The sequence below is a fragment of the Plectrocnemia conspersa genome, unplaced genomic scaffold (assembly GCF_051122295.1).
Source record: "Plectrocnemia conspersa isolate PC_06_02 unplaced genomic scaffold, ASM5112229v1 ptg000004l, whole genome shotgun sequence".
NCBI classification, from domain to species: Eukaryota; Metazoa; Arthropoda; class Insecta; order Trichoptera; family Polycentropodidae; genus Plectrocnemia; species Plectrocnemia conspersa.
In genome coordinates this window covers 170,100-190,816 of record NW_028277168.1, presented here as the reverse complement: position 1 = coordinate 190,816, position 20,717 = coordinate 170,100, and the positions used below count along the sequence as shown (strand labels likewise).

Here is a 20,717-nt window from a genome sequence, read left to right as displayed (position 1 = left end):
AATTAATTGTAATAAAAATCAGATTTTAAAATTTGATTTAATTATATTAGAAACTTTAGAAGTTATAACGATTATTTTGCACGCAAATAATTCTGCGCGAGACCTCGATTTTTGGCTGCACCAGGCGAGATATAGCATGGAATTAAACATGTAAACAATGTGTTAAATTATTAATTGTGAAAAGAGTAAATTCGGCGTAGTTGGGGTAATAGTGAACAACGGGAGGGGCAACACCTGGCGCGTGACGTCACTCGGGTGGGGGCGAGGCGTCGCTGTCAGACGGTGCCGAGCGCCGACCGAGTCGCACGTTTCGCAGGCGCCATGGCGGAAACGGCGGCCCTCACCGCCGAAGAGTTGCAGGACATCTGCGAGCAGTTCGCACTGGTGAGTATCCTCCGCCCGCTTTCCCTCCGATTCTTTTCCCCTCGTCCCTTGTCCCTCGTTTCGCTCTCGCCTTGGCCTCGTCCCCGACGGGCGACGGGCGACGGTTCCCACGCGAGCGCTCCATTGTTCTCTCTCGTGAGACGCTTTCTCGCTCTCCAGATCGACACCAACGCCGACGGGTTCATCGACATGCGCGAGCTCAAGGACGCGCTCGACGGCTGCGGCTTTAAAATCCCGCTGTGGAAGATCCGCCGCATCATCGAGGAGCGCGAGGCCTCGGCCTCCCTCGCGGGCAGGGCGGGCGCCAGGAACGGCAAGGCCGACGAGAAGTTCGACCTCGACCAGTTCCGGGGGCTGTGCAAGGAGCTCAAGGCGCAGGAAGTGTCCACCACCTTCAAGCAGGCCGTCAGCAAGAAGGAGAACCTGGAGCACCTGGGCGGCATGTCCGACGCCAGCAGTGAAGGTGAGTCTGTCGCTTTCGTCGCTCTCTCTTACCTCCTACGTCCGTTCTGAACCATTCTTCCGCAGGCACCACGCACTCCGTGCGCCTCGAAGAGCAGATGGCTTTCTCCGGCTGGATCAACTCCAACCTTTCCGACGACCCGGACCTCGAGCGCCTGCTGCCCATCGACGCCGAAGGAAAGCAGCTCTACGACAAGCTGAAAGACGGCCTCATACTCTGGTGAGACTCGACGTTACTAGTGCAATGTTTTTTGATGGTGCTAATCGCCTCTTCTCCAAACAGCAAAGTCATCAACCACTCTTGCCCCGATACCATCGACGAACGAGCGATAAACAAAAAAGGCCTCACCCTCTACACCAAGCACGAGAATCTGACTCTGGCGCTCGTCTCCAGTCAAGCGATAGGATGCAACATCGTCAACATCGACGCTCACGACCTGGCCAAAGGTAAACCTCACTTGGTGCTCGGCCTCGTGTGGCAGATCATCCGCATCGGCCTCTTCAACCAGATCACCTTAGAGCACTGCCCCGGACTGACGGCCCTGCTTAACGAGAACGTAAGTTCCACCATAACCGTAATCGCCCGGTAATAAGACTACAATCGCCTTCGACGTCCGCAGGAACGCATCGAAGATCTCATGCGGCTGTCGCCCGAGGCGATCCTGCTGAGGTGGGTCAACTATCATCTAGCGGCGGCCGGCGTCACCAGGAGGTGCGCCAACTTCCAGTCTGACATCCAGGACTCTGAAGTGTACAGCTACTTGCTGCGTCAGATCGCCCCGCAGGAGGCCGGAGTCAACTTAGATGCGCTCAGGGAGAGGGACTTGACCGAGAGGGCCGAGGTCATGCTGCAGCAGGCGGCCAAGCTCAAGTGCCGGGCGTTCGTCACGCCCCACGACGTCGCCACCGGAGTCTACAAGCTCAACTTGGCCTTCGTCGCAAACCTTTTCAACCAGATGCCGGGGCTGGAGCGGCCGGACGAGACCGAGATGAGGGAGCTGGAGCAGATCGAGGAGACCAGAGAGGAAAAAAGTAATGGTTTCCGTCCAATATCGCGCGACTCATCTCATTCGTAACTCACATAACCCGTTTTGTCACTCGTCGCAGCGTACAGAAATTGGATGAATTCGATGGGCGTGGCCCCCCACGTCAACTGGCTGTACTCGGACCTGACGGACGGCCTGGTCATCTTTCAGCTGTACGACGTGATCAAACCGGGAATAGTGCAGTGGAAAAAGGTATCATTCTCGTACGAAAACAAAAATTGTTCGTTTCTTCTATTTGAACCGTTACATTTGAATCGATTCCGACAGGTCCATCGCAACTTCTCCAACCTCCGAAAGTTCATGGAGACGCTGGAGAACTGCAACTACGCCGTAGAACTGGGAAAGCAGATAAAGTTCTCTCTGGTCGGTATCGCCGGCGCCGATATCAACGAAGGAAACGCAACCCTCACGTTAGGTACGTTTATCGCTAAACGCGCGAGGCTTATCTGCTTTCCCGCTCATTTCTAACACCGTTGGAATTTTTCACCTTTGCAGCGCTCATCTGGCAACTTATGAGGGCGTACACTCTGTCCATCCTCACCAGGCTGGCCGACACCGGGAATCCCATCATCGAGAAGGAGATCGTCCAATGGGTCAATTCCAAACTGCAGTCGGCCGGAAAGACCACCTCCATAAAGGGCTTCCAGGTCTGATTTTTTAGTTTCTTCTCGCGCTCCGATTGGACTCTTAACGAGTCCGTTTAAATTATAACTAACGAGTAACGCGATGTAAATATAGCGATTTCTCCTAATTTAAAAAATAGCGATTCAGATATTTTTTACGCGAAATTGAATACAGCTCGAGTAGCTCGCATAATCAGCTTACAGTGGCAGAGATAATGGTTCGCGTTAGTCATCAAAACCCACTACCTTATCTATTATGCTGTTATTTGCAAGGATTCGATTTACAGTTTATTTTAGATAACGGAAAATTTTTAAAGGCTCATATTTTTCCAGCTAAAATAAATATTAATTAGTTAGAATCATTTTTTTTAGTTGGCAATAGTGTTGTTATACTGTAATCAATGTCAAGTTGTCTTAGGGCCAAATTGTTTGGTTGAGCGAGATATTTTATAAGATATTTCTAAAATAAATAATTTCTTACCCATTTATATTTATAATTGTTATATTTTTGCAATTACATGATCGTCTTATGTTTTTATTGTGTGTGAAATTTATTGGCTCTGAATAATATAATTAGACCATTCATTATTTTAATTCTGATTGTATGCTATTTTTGTACTAACTGTTTATTTATTTTGACCCTGAATAATATAATCATGACCAGTATGTTAATAAAATTCCGACAGCCATTTTAAAACGCAGCGACCGGGAGATCCCCCCCGCACTGCAAAGTTTAGATTTCCGTCATGCGGGAATAAAACGATAGGGACGGTTTAGAAAACGGTTCTGCGAACTATTTTAACAGTCGATATGAAGATATTAAATCCTCACATGCCTCACAGACCTCGAAACTAAAATCCTGAATCGGTATGCAGTACAAAGTAACCCCGAATTCAAATTGAATATTAATCACTTCATGCCTGAAATATTTTTCAAAAGTTGTTAAAGAAATAAATATATAACAAAAATAAATTTTTTTTTTAGAATATTTACTTGAAAAAACACTTTTATAGGATAATCTAAATGACCAATTATAAAATAATTGTTTGTGCATTACTGTTGGACAGATTGGTCAGAACAGTGAAAACCCCACGAATAACTCTCTGCGACAAATCCTTTTCCAAAGATTTGCTCTACGAAAATGCACAAAGAATTTATTCAAACAAGAAACTACACATATGTATATTGCGAGTCGTCACTCGGAACGGAACGATTTAGGTGAATTTTTTTGCTGCAATAATGGTTTCAATTTATTTTGCTGTAACCAAACTACTTCAGCTAAATAACCAACTGCATCACAATCATTGTCACGTGATTGTCGTGAAATATAGTATCCCCAAATATCAATAGATAAAAAAATATATTTTATTAGCATTTATACGGTTTGATCTACTTTAACCTCAATCTTCATAGTACTAAGTATATATTACATGTTTACGTTTAAAACGTAGCTAGTTCAGTAAAATATAATGTATGCATTAAATTGGAAGAAATGATAATGATTATGTATTATAAAAGAAAAAACTCATTTTTCGGCCTCGGAGCCCGTCGACAGGAATTCAAAATTTGAAGATTTCATTACGAAGGTTGTTTATCTAGTTTAATCAATGTATTCTTATAATCCTTACACACATTATGTTTATATTTCATTTTCATAGTTATAACATACCTAGTTATTTGCAATCCAAATATTTATATTCAGTCAAATCAAACAACACACACGTCGAATTAATGAAAATTATTGTCGTGTAGCAAAATTATATTAATAAATAATAATTATTTAAAACTGTTGTCACGGTACTGTTTTTGCCATCTTGTTTTATATTTGAATGCTTATTTTTCATTGGTCGACAACAAAAGAATACATTAGCGGAGGCTCGAAAATCATCGTGCCAACTCGATTTTTATTTTTATATTATAATTTAATATATTTCCTTTGTTTACGTGTATTATTATATACACTGTTCATACAGCGATACGATTTACAGAGTAGAAAATTTAGCATAGAATGTTTCATTTTAAAATATGCACGTCCGGAAGCGGAAGCGACGGCTTAAAACAATTATATTATAGATTAAAACAATTATATTATAGAAGATAGATGTACATATCTCTTAAATTGATCCCTGTTAAATCGTTTTTTTTTTTTTTTTTTATAATATAATAATAAAATTAAACAATAGAAATAATGATTCCTAATATTACACAATTCATTTTAAATAAACAAAATACGCATTAGAATAATATAATATTATTAAAATAAATTACTAAACACGAATGAAAAATAACAACACCTAATGGATCATATGAAAAATTTACACATATGTGACCCCCCGACATGACCCGTCCTTATGCTGTTAATTAACTAAAAGTTAATATAATAGTGAATTTATTTTAAATTTACATTTTAAGCATGTTTAAAATGTATTTTATCGCCGTGGATTTTATCTATAAATAGCTTTCCCTGATTGTATTCTCAGGATAAAGCAACAGTAGCAAACTGGTGGTCTTGTGCATCATCCAGCACGCGCCGATTAGTTAGCGAGTGTTCGATAAGTTACTACACAAAATAATTCAATTTTTCTTATAATATTTTATATTAGAATAAAGTTACAAATTAAAATAAATTATCAAGGGTGACCACCGAAATGTAAAAAAATACCAAGTTATTTATAATCTCAAAACTTCGATATAATTTTTATTTATTTTTTCACGTTTTATTCATTGGGATATCTTTATAGATTGCATTAAATATCAGATAAGCATTATTAATATTTAGCGAATGTTTGAAATAGCAAGAATTTTTGAAGTACAAATGTATGCCGCTCAGTCTCGCGAAGGTTAAACAAAGATACTATTATTGTCGTTTCCGGCTCTACGATCTAAATTATTTTTGGCGTGTAACAGATTTTGCCGATGCGATAACTAGTTTCTTATCAGATTTAGATAAAACTTTTATGAAAAATATGTATGTTCTCAAACCGGTTACCAAGTTTTGTTTTAAAATACAGTGTTCCATAATTCGTTTTATGTAATGAAAAGTAACTTTTCGCATTTCAGGACGAATCCATCGCAGACGCCAAAGTCGTGTTGGATCTGATCGACGCCATAAAACCGGGGTCCATCAACTACGATCTGGTGCTGAACGGCGGCAACAAAGAGGTATTTATTCTGTGACTTTTCAAGGCGGACGGGACGTTAATCGTGCGTGTCGTTGCAGGACAACTTGGCCAACGCGAAATACGCCATATCCATGGCCAGGAGATGCGGCGCCCGAGTTTACGCGCTCCCCGAGGACATCACCGAGAGAAAACCCAAGATGGTCATGACTATGTTTGCGTGCCTGATGGCGTTGGATTATGTTCCGGTCTTGGACTCGAGCCCGCAGAGGGCTCCGTGAGCCGCGGCCTTCGTTTCCGCGACCGAGACGTGTAGATAGAGAAGGAGCTAGCGTAAATCTTACACTTTTTACAGTTCACGACTGACGGTGCGGCGGTCCGCGTCGGTCTTCTAGTCTGTCGCGTACAACGATCCGCCTAGTAATTTCTATAGCGAGGCTGTGTTACAATATCGTCGACGGCGGGACGGACGATTCCGGACGACGCGATACTTACGTAGCGAATAGTCGGCGACCCGACGGTCGTCGATATGTTTTCTATTGCTTTCTTATATGTTAAATTTATATCATTATTATCATCGTGTTAAATAATATATTGCATTATTATTGTTATCTTTTAAATATAATTTTTATATATCGTTTCGCATTTTGTGGATATTTTCCGATTTTATCTGTCGGTATGTTTTTTACTGACGGGCGCTCCGACGTGTTTCGGTCGATGCGCCGACACACTTACGACTTAGGCTAGTGAAGGTTTTATACGAAAACTAACGACCTTTTATGATAACGTTTAATATATAATATGATAATAATCGTGTACGGTGTTGTAAAGTTTTTTACAAGATTTATACATTTATACATTTTCATACGTACGTAATAAATATATATATGTATATTTATAAATTTAAAGCCGTGCGACGTTCCCGTCGCGCGCGGATCAGTATTGTTCCTGCATTCCGACGAAAACATTACCAGCGTGTGCGTACGCGCGAATATAATAGAACTTGTATTTATTTCGATTGTACTTATTTCGTTTTTATAAATAAATATACATATTTTGCTTGCATTGGTGGCGTTTTATTTTGCGTCTAAGCGTCGTGCCTGTGGAGGAGGTCGTCGGGGGCGGGGAGGGCGGGGTCGGCCAGAGCCAGCACCGCCAAGGCCCCGTCCAGAGTGCCCAGAGCCACCTGCCGGCCGGCGGTGCTGCCCAGGGCAGTGAGCTCGGCCGGTACCCTGTACTCGGCCATCTGCACTGCGTCTTCCATCCTAAATTTAAACAATTCCTTATTAATTCGACGAGAAAAGGTACTCGATATGTTTGTTATATGGGTCGATCGTTCGGATCTCGTAGTCTATTCGAATACAAAATGAGAGTATTAGAATGCTCGATATGTACTCGAAATGGATAAACACAATCACTGAAATAAATATTTAATTATACGAGCGATATGCTAACTAAGAATCGCTGTCATTATGTGGTGTCACCAGTGGAAAGTCAATAATCAGCTTCAGGTGGACTAATACAGATAACAGAAAGATACTTTTTGGCTTTATGTCTAATTTATTTTAAAGTATATTGTGTTTAAATAGTATATTTAAAAATGTAAATAATTATATCTTGATGATGAATAATTTAATTACTAGTTGTAAATTCGCCTGCCTTCGAGCAATAGCTGATGGTGGTAGATCACGTCAGTATGAGTCAAAACTGATTCTCGCTATGTGACCGACCATTGCTCGATCGAAGTAAAGCTGTGCCATTTACAAATATTCGACGGTGACCTTTTGAGAACTCCCGACTTGCGCGTCGGTCGACATTTACTAAACTTTGGATGACCTTTTTTTCAGACAATTCAGCCAGAAATTTTGAAACATCACACCCTGCGTAAATCCGAAAATGTGTTTTACAGCCCGCGTTTAAATTTTAATAGATCACAGTGATTGTTTTCAAGATCTAAAATTTAATCATATGTTTTTAGAGCATTTTTGAATTTGAATCAAATATAACCAGCATATATAATAAAATTTTCACTTATCTGAATTCATACATACTCGTATATCAGTAGCGTGCCGTCCATATAAGCGGTCGATTCAAAACGCCACCAGCATACACGGTTAATCGACTATAAACACGATCACGTAATCGACTGAGTCGCTCGCCATCAACCGTTCATGCTGGTGGCGTTTTGAATCTACCGCATCTATGGACGGCACGCCACTGTCGTATATATAAAAATTCTATCATGTCAAAAAATATTGGAGACTAACTAACCAGTTAGTCTCCGAAGATGAAGATTAGCACTCTTCGAAACATCAGACGCTAAAAATAAGTAAGACCATGATGGCATTTGTAGCTAATAGTGAAAAGTATATATATATATTTATATGAAAAAATGATGCATTATAAAAAAAACTAATAGTAAACTGCTTTATTGAATTGACTGTTCTTTTTCAAGAGTCAGCAGATATATACAAAGATAGATGCGATTTGCACAGTCAAATTGGTGCATCATTAATTTACGAATTTGAAGAGAATTGTGACTCTTTGTAGTGAACGAATCGCAGTGCAGGTTTGCGATAGACTTGCCTGAACACTCGCAGAGTCTTTTTGCCGCTGTGGTAGTACAAGACGTATTCGTCGTCAGCGGTGAAGGTGCTCAGTACAGTGAACACTCCTTCGGCCACCTTGGGGATAAACGTCTTGACGGTTTGACCCTTCTTCAATTCCAATAACTCGAGCCCGCCTCTGCTGGGTGCGAACAGTCCGAATTTTCCGTCTTTGGTCACTTGCCCTCCCCATCGAGGGATGAACCTGAAAAGAGAATACGAACGTTAAAATGGACAGTCTGTAGTTTTACCTTTTTTATGATGTAAAAGCACCATACATGAAAAAAATAAGCTTAGTAATGTGAGGATATAAGCAGTTCGCTACTGTGAGATGAATACACATAACAAAATAAGAGATTATTCTAATTGCAACTTTATTAACGTGGTAAATTAAATGGCACAGTTAAATATTAATAATATATTAAATTAAAACAATGTCAATCGACGGTAATCGGACGAAACAGAACATGAATAATCAAAACATTTTATAACAAAACTAACAATTCAGAACAAGTTGAAAAATATATTTATTATTAATTTAATTTCATAAATGACCAGTTAAAGATTAAAATGTGATCAATAGAAAATAATAAAAGTGAACATTAAAGTAAAATGAATCGTCAGTAAATAATACATTTTTGACCAGTAAATAATACAGCTTTTGATTAGTAAAATAAAATAAATGGTCCGTAAATATAACTAAATGGTCAGCAGACATAATATATGATCAGTATCCATTGCTTAGTTGGCATGTGATCAGCTATTGTTCAATCCTATACTCCACTAGCGATTTTGTTTTAAAAATAGTTGTAGGGCGGCATATCAACTGGTAAGGCGAATATGTCCCGAACGTACGTGTCTTTTAGGTTAGGTTTGGGTTTGAACAGCAAATGGACGTTTCGCAACGGTCAATAATTTAAAAACCAACCATTTATTGTAGTTATCGATCATCATATATTAAATGCCGCTCACTTTATTTATATGCATACTGATTATTTATCTTAATAACTAATCACTTTTTATTTTTAAATGCTCATTTATGGAATTATTTACTTATCAAATAATTAGCTACCGAGATAAAATTAAGTCAAATTTATTTATTCATTTGTTTATACAGCTTGATCTACTTCGAGTTTTTTTATGTTGGCAGCACTGTAAATCAGACAGCTGTCAATAATTACGCATCCTAATGAAACGAAAGTTAACCACCGCTCAACGCGTTTAAGTTGTTCAATTGTGACAAAATTTACGGGAAGATTATATTCAATTTTATCGTCCATCTGAGTGAACAATTCGCAACGTGGTGAAAAAATTTGCAGAGACTCAAAGTGACGGAGATAGGATAAGACCTGTGCGTCATCGCTGCACCCGCTCAGCCAATAATATTGTTGCTGTAAGTATGGCCGAAGAACCGAAATTGTTGATTTGTCGGCGTTCACAGTTTTTAGGCTTTTTTTATAACTCCCTTTGGTGCATTTTGCAACTGGACTCGCACCTACACCCGTATACAATTTAGAATTTACACAAAAACTTGAAGCCCAGAGACAATGGCCAGCGAATAATTTACGCAGATTATATGTTAGAGCAGCGGGAAGTTGATGCTGTTCTCTGATGAGGCACATTTCCACCTCTCTGGGTATGTTAATAAGCAAAATTGCCACATATGGGGTGAGGAAAGTCCTTGTGTGATTCACGAGAGAGCATTACATGCCCAAAGAGTGAATGTTTGGTACACATTGTGGTCAGGCGGCGTCACTGGGCATTACTTTTTAAAAACGATGAAGGTCGGACTGTAACAGTTAATGGTGCGCATGATAACCGATTATTTTTAGCACGATATCGAAGACATTGGTGTGGTTCCAAGAAGGGGGTGCAACTTGCTACACATCAGTTGCAACGTTAGATGTTTTGTGTGAAAAGTTCCCATGACGCATTATTTCACGTTTTGGTGACGTCAACTGGTCTTCAAGATCATGCGATTTAACGCCGTTGGATTTTTTTGTGGGGTTAAGCTAAATCGTGTCTACGCCGATAAAGTCTAAATTTTTGAGCATCCAAAAACCAACAGCCGCAAAGTTAGAGCCGAGATACCACCCGAAATGTACGAAAAAGTCATCGAAAGGGTCAACTGCTGCAAATGGTCGAGAGGCGGCAATTTAATTGATATATTTTTTATATTTAATGAAATACATAAAATGTTTGATTAATAAAAAAATCTGAAGATATCCTTAATTTTGTGTGTTTTTTTCAAGTTTGGAAACTGAAGTTGGTTCACCTATTCATTTTATTTATTTATATATAATTATAAATTACATTTTTTAAGTAGATGGGCTGCAGAGAGTTATTCATGGGGTGCGAACAAGCAGCAGCAAGTGAGCATTGGTCAGAACAGTGATGTAAAAAATTTAATAAATAAGTGTTTAGAATAAATTTGCTCTTCCCGATAACAGGAAAATAACAAAATTAATTATAAATCTATTTTTTTATTTGTTCTGAATTGTCATGATTCTGTTTTTCATGGCGAGCGGGTGCTCGACTACAGCATCCCGAACATAAGTTTTCTATTCGGCCCACTTCGTCGATTTCAATAAGCGACGAAATCGGGAAGCGCCTACTGATATAGTTTTGCTATCGAGGGAACGAAAAATCCATCTCACCTGACGTGTCTCCTGGTTTTTATGTCGATCACGCTGCCGCGGTCCGCTCCGATGACTGCCAGCCAGTTGGGTTTGTGCGGCATAGGCACCAACGACGACATGTCTTTCATTCCGCAGTTCTTCATAGGAATCCTGAAAAGACACGATTGAAAGAACGCCCTTCGGAGAGAACGCCAAACCCGACTCACCTGTGTACGAAAGTTCCCGTCTTAGCGTGGTATACGTTCAAGCACTCCTTGCCGTTTTTGTCTATAGACGGAGCGATGGCGTGCAGTTCGTCTGAAGTGACCACCGCTTGTCTGAACGCCACCCCGGGACTGTCCTTCACCGGATATTCGAAGCTGAAAATGGTCTCTCCCTCTGAAACGCGATTAAACAGAGTTACACGTTTATATCGTATGAAAACCGACAAAATCGCCTCACCCGGCACCGTCCTGAGTACCGCCAGAGCCGTGGATTTGGCGGCGTCCTGCTCGTCGGACGCCGTCTTCGGTTTGGAAATCGTCAGACACTTGGCCCCGTCCTCCATCAGTATCACTTGCTTGATGCCGATCTGCTCTTCTTTAAACAGCACCTGCGATATACGTTCGTGAGAATCTCTACGATAAAGCGAACGGACGGCGAGGCGCTACCTTCTCTTCTTCCGTCTCCCAGATGATCAGATTTCCGGACTCGGCCGACACTATGTAAACGCCGTCAGGGGTGATCTCGGCGTGCGTCACAATGGCGCCCAGGGGACTGTCGGCTAGCTGGGACTTCAGTTTTCCTGTCTTCAGATTCCAGAGCCCCACGCAGCCGCGCGTCACCGTCACGGCCAGAGGGCGCTGCTTGCACAAACTGTCGAGGGGTTAGCGTAAACCTCGAGTGCTATCGCGAAACTTCTCACCTAAGCGAGTCGATCGGAAGCTCCTGCCTGTCGATGGCGTGCACCTGCTCGAATATGTTGTCGATGTTCCACACCTTGACAGTCCTGTCGATGGACGACGTGATGACCGAGTTCCACCTGCCGATCGTGAGAGACTCCAGCTGGACGATCCTGCCAAAGTGCGCGTCCAGCACTTTGATTAGATCCGTCGATTCCAGACTCCACACGTAGAGGTTCTTCCTGCAACGAGCGCTACCGTCAACGACGCGACTCTTCCTCGCGACGAATCGCACGCGATTGCATACCTCACTCCGCCGACGGCGAACTTCTTGTCGGAACTGATCATGATCGAGTTGGACTGCATCGTTTTGGTGCAGATGTTTCTTATGGTGTGCGGCAGTCGCAGCACAATAGCGTCGCTCCTGTTCGACTCGTCGATTATTGCGGGTGGCGGCTCGGCGTCGATGTCGATCTCGCCCTGCGCCTGTCGGATCAGATCATTGAAGTCCCACACGGTGAAGCTGTAGATGGTGGTGCCTGGAATTTGATGCGTTACGATATACCTGCGCTTTATCGCCGAAGAAGTCGATATAGCTTACCTAAGAGCATCTGTTCTTCGCCCGCCAGCTTGAGTTGGAGCATTTCTTCGGATGTCTCGCGGCTCTCGTACGTCAGTTCCATCTCGAACTTCCACTCAGCGGCCTCTTCGTCGAGCCTGTATCTGTTCACGGACCTGTCGGCGCAGGAGTAAAACACGTCCCTGCCGGCGCTCATCGCCATGGCCGAGTGGAACTCGACGGGTTTCACCGGCGAGTCGTTCTTGAACGCCAACAACATCAGTCGCCTGTCCTCCAAGTTTCCCGACCACATGGTGATGTGGTAGTTTTCGATGTCGGAGAACTCCGCGGCTGAAACGATTCGTTAATGTGCGAACGTAAAAAATACAACACGGCGGACTCTCACTCAGTATTTCCCAGCGTTGGGAAGGGTCGTCGTCCTCCGCGTTTTCCAGCGCGCGTCGAACCTCCTGCAGCTCCCCGGCGAGGTTGAAGCGACCCCAGTGAGCGGTGGCGTGCAACAGCAGGTGCGTGTCTAGAAGTGCGACGCCGCAGACCGCCTCTTTCTGTTCAGCAAACGGCGCCGCGACGTTGATCATCTCGCTGGAGAGCATGTTTAGCATGACCACCTGAAGCGACGAAATGGGTCAGTTCGAGTCGTCGCGCGTTTAGCGTCGGTCACTCGCCTGATCGTTGTTGGTGTAAGCGGCCGCCCACTTGTTGTCGGGGCTGATGGCCAGCTGCTGCATGATTCCCTCGAGCTGCGGGCATACGTCTCGAGCCGTGTCGCTGGTGGACAAATCCCACGTGATGAACTTATTCGAGATGGACACGATGTAACGATAGTCGGTGGTGAGCTTGAACGCGAACACAGCGAACTGATGACCTTCCAGCGAATACTGAAACAGAACGCACCGTTACGAAATATAAGAAATCGTACCAAGCGCATCCATTTTATAGCTAAGTAGCGTTCGAAATCTACCTTATCTAAGTGAACAAACAGAAAGATACATGGTATAAGTCGATTCATAAGACGTTGCAGCTGCTTCTTGGAATTTACCGGTTGCTCGTATGCGTGCGGTGCAGTGTGATTAAGCATTTTGGTTTCTCGATGTTTTTCATTTCTCGAAAAATTGGAATTCTTATTTTCACTTTTCGATTTTGATAAAAAAATATATTTGAAATTATATATTATGGAATGTAATTATAATAATGTTGATATCTGTAAATATGCAAAATATCTTTACTGTTTATGGTTTTACAAAAAGTTTTTGCCAATATTTAAGTATGTAAATGATATTATTCATATTAATTAAAACATATAGGTGGGAACATTATTACACAGTATTCTTATAATAACTTCTTAAAAAGCATATTACTTTTCCTTTTTATGCACTTTTGGGCAGTGGAATAGTTTTTTCGTTTGTGTCGATATTGCTTCAATCGACAACATGTTATTATTCCTGTTTATTCTAATATTTTGGATTCTTTCTCCATTAATATATGAAATGTTAATCTTTCATTACTCTCTTAAAGAAAGTAATGAAAGAAGACGACTAAATATGACGAAGAGACTTCAAATTGTTGAACTAATGATAAATGTTAGATTTCTTCAGTGAACTATACGAATTTTAATATTAGGAGGATCCATATTATCCATAGTCGTTAAAAAGTTTAGCGCAAATTCTTTGAAATATATTGCATTTAAAACTTTTAATGATTTACCAAAATCAACAAGGAATAATTGCAAAGAAATTAAAAATATATTTTTTATGAATTCACGCAACTTTAATCAAGTAAAATTAAGTCAATAAATAATACATTTATATCATTATATAAGTGTTATGTATTTTTGTTTTCCTTTTACTATGCTTCTTATTTATTCTTTTAAAATTTAATAATAAATATTTTAAGTGTACTTATTATATTTTTCTAAATGTACACGTATTATATTTATAATTTTAATGTATCAAATTGTAACCGCAGAATGAGTTATTTCTTACTGATGTGGAATTTCGTAAATAAATTCTAAAAAAAATATCTTCAAATCGTTTGAAGTCAGAAGTAAGAGTCTTCAAGTGCTGACAATATGTAAGCAAGATTTCGTCTTGTTTTTCTACTATTGATAAATTAGGATATTGGCTGATTTCTCCTCGTCCGAAATTCAGTTTTGTACAAAAGAAGTCTTGGCATAAACGCAGAAATAACAATTTTTGTTTTGATTAAATTTGATTCATCGTCTTTGAGTTGTTAATTTGTTTCATTAAATTTCTTACACAAGTCCATCAAATAAGCAATATCATTTTTGTAATCAATCAAATTGGCTCGTAGTGCATCATCTTTGTTTTTAAGAACTCTAACACTCACTCAAACAGTTTATAAACCGATCCAAACATATATCATTTGATAGCCAACGACCTTCTGTATGAAGCAACAAGTGATTGAATTCTTCATCCTTATCAATACAAAGTTGTCCAAATAATCTTTCATTCAATGAATTGCTTTTAATTTTGTTGATTACTTAAATAACATAATGTAACGTTTTATTCGTTTAATCAGAATTTTTAATACATTTATAGCCAATACATTCAGCACCGCTTCCCCTGTAGTACAATATCATTGATAGAGCACCATCAGTAGCAACTGAAAAGATATTACTCAGACTTATTTTTTTGTTTCAAAGACTCTTTTAACTCATTAAATATCGATTCTTTTTTATTATCAATTTTAAAATTTTTAGCAAATAATAACTCTTGGCACACATATGCTAAAAGTAAGGCTTCATTACCTTGCAAAGTTGACTATCAAGCTGTATACTGATATGTCTTTATATATTCACACAATTTATTAGTCTTCAACTCTAGGAGCCATTTTATATGCATATATTCTTGCCGATACATGATGGACTTCCTGACATGTTCGCCTGCCAATTTCTGCAGGTTAAAGTTTGTCGGTGGATTTGACCGCCGATCGATTTTAACTTGCATTTTTGGGTTTATTTGGGGAAGAAACAAATCCTTACGACATAATTTTATGTTTCACAACAGATAAATTGATGACAGAAGTACGAAAGGGTTTTCATCATTTTTTCTTATTCGCTGGTTCGTATATATTAGGTATTAAAATTAGCTAATAATGACATACATACATGAGAATATAATATACATATGTATGTATATACAAATATAGACGCGTATAAATACATTTGTAATTTGTATGTTTACATTCGTATCGTTGTAGTGTATTTTTTATATTGTTCAAATGTTTTGTTGAATGAATACTAATAAAAAAATAATGTCATTATATTTTTTAGTGATATTAAATAAATTATTATATTTGAAAAAACATTATAATAAAGTGGTGAAATGAGTTTGATTAGATAGAAACGCTCACTTTGAGCGGACCGCCGGGAGTGTGCAGACAGTGGTGAAGCGGTAGAAGTGCGCAGTGGTTTCGTCCCTCTTCGTCGCACTGCTTCAGCAGCGAGCGCAGTCCTACGTGGGCGTGGGCTTCGGGAAGCAGGCGTCCCAGTAGCTGCGGAGCCAGCATGTCGGGATGTATGCCCAGCACGGCGCCTCCTAAGCGCAGCGCGTCCGCCACCAGCACCAGTTCTCTGCGATCGACAAACGGCTCGCAAACGTTTCGCATTTAGACTATTACGCTCTCTTACCTGATAGATTCTTTGTTATCTATGTGCTGACAGGCGTCTTCGAAGTCGGCAAGCACGGCCTGCAGAGGACAGGACCTGAGCTTGGCGTGCAGCCAAGCGTAGTTGAACAGCACGTTGTCGTAGAGATCTTTGAAGCGCCGAGATCTCACCAAGTGGAACGGCAGCTCGCCGAACTGAAAAGAGCGCATTTTAAACACGACGCCCGGTGCTGGTTTACATAACTTTAGTTTAAACGTCGACGCTGACTTTTCTCAAGTTGTATCTCTGAGCTGAGCCGTCCACGGACACGAATACCAGAGGTTGAACGGGGACTTTCCTGTCGGCGGCACCCTCCTTGTCGGTCAAGTTGAACCTGTGTCGTTGAATTTCGGTGTATTTGAACGGTTTAGGCACGCCTCCTCCCCATATTCCTGAAAAGACAACATCGCTTTAGGGAGGATGAATCGCGCTATCGGAACTCGAAGCGACAAGCGTACCCAAATAGTAATCGGCGATGCTCGAGTGAAAGTACATCGCCATGTTCATGTTTTTGAAGTAGCGCTCCCTGGCGGCGTCTCTGAACTGTCTGTGGTACCAGCTCATGACGCTGACTCCGTCGGCCTCCCTCTCGGACAGGTAGTTGGGCAGGTCGTTCCTTATCCTGGTCCACAGCAAAGGGGGGATCCTTCGGACCGGTGGCAAGTGATACTGGTAGACGTCGTCCAACACCTTGTCGTCTAGCGATATGAGGTCCTCCAGCTCACTCTCGGAAAGACCACTCCTAGCGGCCGTGATGTAGGCCAGAGCGTGAAATACTAGAATTCTACCATGCTGCGGAGAGAGCGTCGGTGAGAGAGACGTTTGCTTCTTGTATCGCTCGACTCTGTCTTACCTGTTTCTCTATGCGCTCGAACAGCATCATGATACTGTCCATGACCGTCGCCGCCAGTTTAGTGTCCTGTGGCCTAGTGTAGCTGCGCCACCGGCACACCTCTGCGAACACCAGCTTCACGAAGATCGGCAGCGAGCACGCGCCGATCGCGTTGGCCACCAGTCTCCACTGGTAGTTGTTGAGATCTCGGCACGCGGTCTTCATCCACATCCTGAAAATATGCTTTTAGCGCTGGACGTTCGCTCCCGAACGGAATCGACGCAGCGACCTCTTACTTCATGACTTGCATGGCAAGCTCCTCGCCGAGCGCGGTCACCTCGATGAAGTTGGGGTCGCTGTCGATCATTCGCCGCAACAGGTTGTATTCTCGAGACACGATCGGGTTGGCCTCCTCGCGTGCGCAGGTAACCAGTACCTAAACAGCGGGCATTCCGCGTCACTTCTCTCCGTTTATTTTAATATTGAACGAACGGGTCGAACCTTGCAGTAGGGCGGGAGCTTGGTTGGCAGCCACGACACTTTATTGACATCTTGAGCGCCGGTGAGCTGGTCGACGGAGTCGAGGAACAGCAGCAGCGGCTGCTCGTAGGTGGCGTAGCACAGCAGCTGCTTGAAGTGCGCCGTCAATGGCACGAGGTCGTCGGGGATGTTCTCGAACGGCAGCGAGAAGTTGTACGATATCTATATTGTAGCGCGCGTTAGTAAGCTAGAGTGCGTGTCGACGTTCACGAGCCGAACCTGCTGACAGATGGAGATCAGGGTCGGAGTCAGGGCGCTCGAGTCGGGAGTCGTTCCCAAGAAGCGGATGATGCTTATGGGGCGGCGGCCAGCGAACCAGGCGACGGCGGACAGGGCGGTGCTCTTGGCGAGCAAACTGGTCTTGCCGCAGCCGCCCTCTCCGTATAGCACGATCGGCAGCGTAGACTTTCCTAGCATGTACTCCTCGATGGTTACTAGCGTGGGCTCTCTCCCGTAGAACACCTGAAAACCAATACACATTCGCATCTGACGGTAGCGATCCGCGCGAGCGGAGACCCACTTTAACGGAGTTATTGCAGGCGTGAAGATGCTGCAGCAGCTCTGTGACTATCTGGCCTTGGGCGCTTCCGTCCTCTCGCCGCATCGCCCTATCCACCAGCTTGACGATGTTACGGTAGAAGTGGCCGATGAAGTGGTTCAGGTACTCGCCGTGGGTGTCGTTGTCTAGACCCTCGCGGCCGATCCACTCTACGGTGTACCTGGACACGGGACGCGTTTTAAAAACGGCAATTACTCGATCTCGTGAGAAGGAACGGGACTACTTTTGGATGTTGGTGGTCTCGATCTTGTCCGGCAGACGCTCGTCCCTGAGGTTGGCGAGGAGCTTGGAGGACTCCGTGTCTAAGCTGCGATTCAAAATGTCCACAAAGAGCGAAGCCTTCTTGAGATTTTGCAAGTTGATGTTGTTTATGTAGCGGATGTAGGCCAGACAGTGGTTTCTGGTGTTTTTCACATTCAGGACGCCGTTAATGACCTCTCTCTCGGTGACTGAAAAAAAATCGTAAGCGAACTCCGAAAAGGATACGGACCGCGAGCCTTTCCCTACCGGACATGAAGTAGTTGTGCATCGTGTCTTTGGAAATCTTCCCAGCCGTGAAGAGAGACAGGGCAGCCTTCCTGAAAAGCTTTTGCATCTTGTTGAGCGTGTCCCACCATATCGCCTGGTCTTCGGCCTGTAGCTTGGGAACCCTCTGAAAAATTAGCGCATGGGTGGAATCTATTCGTTTCGAGAGTAACTTTCGCAAAAGTTCTCTCTCACTTTGTTGTTGAAGTTCACCAAAATAGAGGATATGGGCTGCAACACCGAGACCGGGGGCACCGCGTTTGCGTCTTTTCGGTACCAGGTGTCCAGCAGGATGACGTCGGTGCCTCCCGCCGCCAGGTCGTCCCTCAGCATCTGCAGTTCCGAGCTCAACACGTACGTCGGAATCGGCCTGAACGATCGATTTGCGCATTTAGTTTTTTTCTTTTCTAACCGTATCTATACTGCGGCGATCCCCGCTACGCGGTCCGCGGAGCTATTTCGCGAAACAATACAAAAATATTTTTCGAGTGCGCGGGCGAATCGACCGTATAGGCCAGGGGTTGGCAACCTTTTCAGTATTGGGTCACATTCAGTTTACAGGTTCTTAACCAGTCGATCGCGATTAACTAGTAAATCACAAGATAAAATCTGACTAATTTCATTGGACAATTTTTACCGAATAAAATGTGTACTTTTAATTCTGAAAATCTAAAAATGAACACATTTTTTTTAGGCTTTTTCCATCACAAGCTACTAATTTTGCTCAAGAAAATTAGTTGTGAAGTAAAAAAATCCCTTGATAACCATTAATATCGCACAAGATAAATAGCGAATTTTTTTATTTTTTTATCCTTTAGAAACAGCAAATTTTGCTAAATTAATTAAAATTAGCCGCAAAGGAAAAATCCTTCGATAACCATTAATATTACACAAGAAAATTACCGGCGAAGCAAAAAAAATCCTTAATAACAGCTTATATATATTTTTTAAGTTTAGGGAGTGTAAAAAATAATTTTATATATTTAATAATTTAATTTAAGAATGTATTAAGGTCGAATGAAATACGTATATCAAATAAAAAACATTATTTGTATATCAAATAAAAAACATTAAAATTATTTATGTAAGAGTACAAACGAAAAAGTTTATTTAATGTTATTTCCCTAATGTGACTTTTGTGGCTGTTTTTGCTTCACTGATTTTTCTATTTCTGCTTTGAAACCAGAGGTGGAAATCTTCAGCCAGTACGGGAAAAAAATATTAATTCTAAAACCCTTTGCAGAACATGCTTCTTCGCTAATATTCGTACTTCCAAAAGCTACTATCATTATTTTCGCAAAATTGATTAATCCCTCAAAATTTTTCTGTAAGTAGCAATAAAAGAACTGGATAATTTCGGATGCAAATATCTTTTTCAACATTCCAAACTCCAAAATTTTCATTTATAGTTAATGTGGTAAATCGTCAATATCAACGTTAAAGGGGTTTAAAAACATTTTTATTTAATTTTATTTTTTACGGCAAAAATTATCAAATCTTCTCGAAAATTCACATTGTAAATCTTTAATGATTCCAATAAAAATTGTCTTTTGTGTTTGTCAAACAATTGCAGATACAGATTTACAACACGTAATATGATATAAATTTTCTTTATTATATGCTTCTTCAACAAACGTAGTTTGTTAAACCGTAATTTCAGAATACATATCAACCAGTAATTTATCTTTACATTGCAGCGTTAAATTAAGATTATTTAGATATGCTGTAATATCAACCATAAAGTTGTGGTTTTTATGATCCGTTATGAAAATATTGATTTCACACGATAATCAAAAAATAGTCTTAGGACAGCACGTCTACTTAATCATGTAACAGATGATTAGTATATAACATTCTTAAACTCCGATTCTAGGTACTTCTTGTTGCGCAATATGCTTTGATCAAAATTTAGATGTTTAAGGAATATATTTCATTTTATTATTTATACAAAATTTATTGTTTAAATAATTTGCAACTGAGCCGCATATTATTAAGTATATATTGGCAACCGCAGAAAAATCAGAATGGGACGTATGTAGCCCGCGGGCCGCAGCTTACCTAGCCCTAGCATAAGTAATAAGACGAGTAGCGACTTTTATGGGCCAAAATGCATTCGTCGCAGTTCATATTTGTGTTTTTTTTATATATTTTATGACTCGGTAGAATTGGATTTGGGGGCAAATTGGTGAACGGTAATATTTTATGGAAATTAATATTTGAAGTAAAATACTCAAAAATTTCGCACTGCAAGAAA

General features: G+C 41.5%; 2 protein-coding genes across 3 annotated transcripts in view; one reads left to right on the top strand and one right to left on the bottom strand.

Annotated features, from left to right (window-relative positions):
* The first annotated feature begins 277 nt into the window (after window positions 1-277).
* On the top strand, window positions 278-6,699 carry Fim (plastin-2 fimbrin). Its single transcript, XM_088185163.1, has 10 exons — window positions 278-384; window positions 544-847; window positions 913-1,066; window positions 1,130-1,403; window positions 1,467-1,878; window positions 1,954-2,084; window positions 2,160-2,307; window positions 2,388-2,539; window positions 5,576-5,677; window positions 5,736-6,699. Exons 1-10 carry the CDS (start codon window positions 322-324, stop codon window positions 5,913-5,915), a joined length of 1,920 nt encoding a protein of 639 aa, XP_088041289.1. The 5' UTR covers window positions 278-321; the 3' UTR covers window positions 5,916-6,699.
* Window positions 6,410-20,717, bottom strand: part of LOC148235519 (NACHT and WD repeat domain-containing protein 2) — a 42,961-nt gene continuing 28,653 nt past the window's right edge. For both annotated transcript variants that reach the window (XM_088185150.1, XM_088185149.1), the window contains 23 exons: window positions 18,659-18,833; window positions 18,446-18,590; window positions 18,162-18,387; window positions 17,900-18,098; window positions 17,599-17,841; window positions 17,341-17,541; window positions 17,136-17,275; window positions 16,861-17,071; window positions 16,466-16,799; window positions 16,236-16,399; window positions 15,990-16,162; window positions 15,713-15,932; window positions 13,006-13,218; window positions 12,726-12,948; window positions 12,362-12,670; window positions 12,068-12,299; window positions 11,784-12,002; window positions 11,530-11,734; window positions 11,321-11,471; window positions 11,086-11,257; window positions 10,898-11,029; window positions 8,221-8,445; window positions 6,410-6,899 (listed from right to left, as the gene is read on the bottom strand). In XM_088185150.1, the coding sequence (XP_088041276.1) occupies window positions 6,722-6,899; window positions 8,221-8,445; window positions 10,898-11,029; window positions 11,086-11,257; window positions 11,321-11,471; window positions 11,530-11,734; window positions 11,784-12,002; window positions 12,068-12,299; window positions 12,362-12,670; window positions 12,726-12,948; window positions 13,006-13,218; window positions 15,713-15,932; window positions 15,990-16,162; window positions 16,236-16,399; window positions 16,466-16,799; window positions 16,861-17,071; window positions 17,136-17,275; window positions 17,341-17,541; window positions 17,599-17,841; window positions 17,900-18,098; window positions 18,162-18,387; window positions 18,446-18,590; window positions 18,659-18,796 (4,653 nt within the window). In that variant the 5' untranslated portion in view covers window positions 18,797-18,833 and the 3' untranslated portion in view covers window positions 6,410-6,721. The remainder of the gene's footprint in view (window positions 6,900-8,220; window positions 8,446-10,897; window positions 11,030-11,085; window positions 11,258-11,320; window positions 11,472-11,529; window positions 11,735-11,783; window positions 12,003-12,067; window positions 12,300-12,361; window positions 12,671-12,725; window positions 12,949-13,005; window positions 13,219-15,712; window positions 15,933-15,989; window positions 16,163-16,235; window positions 16,400-16,465; window positions 16,800-16,860; window positions 17,072-17,135; window positions 17,276-17,340; window positions 17,542-17,598; window positions 17,842-17,899; window positions 18,099-18,161; window positions 18,388-18,445; window positions 18,591-18,658; window positions 18,834-20,717) is intronic.

Excerpts from the sequence above, each read along its gene's own strand:
- Fim (XM_088185163.1), top strand. The coding sequence starts at position 322 with ATGGCGGAAACGGCGGCCCTCACCGCCGAAGAGTTGCAGGACATCTGC. Across the intron at positions 1,879-1,953 it reads GGAGACCAGAGAGGAAAAAA|CGTACAGAAATTGGATGAAT; the intron begins GTAATGGTTTCC and ends CACTCGTCGCAG. Across the intron at positions 2,540-5,575 it reads CCTCCATAAAGGGCTTCCAG|GACGAATCCATCGCAGACGC; the intron begins GTCTGATTTTTT and ends TTCGCATTTCAG.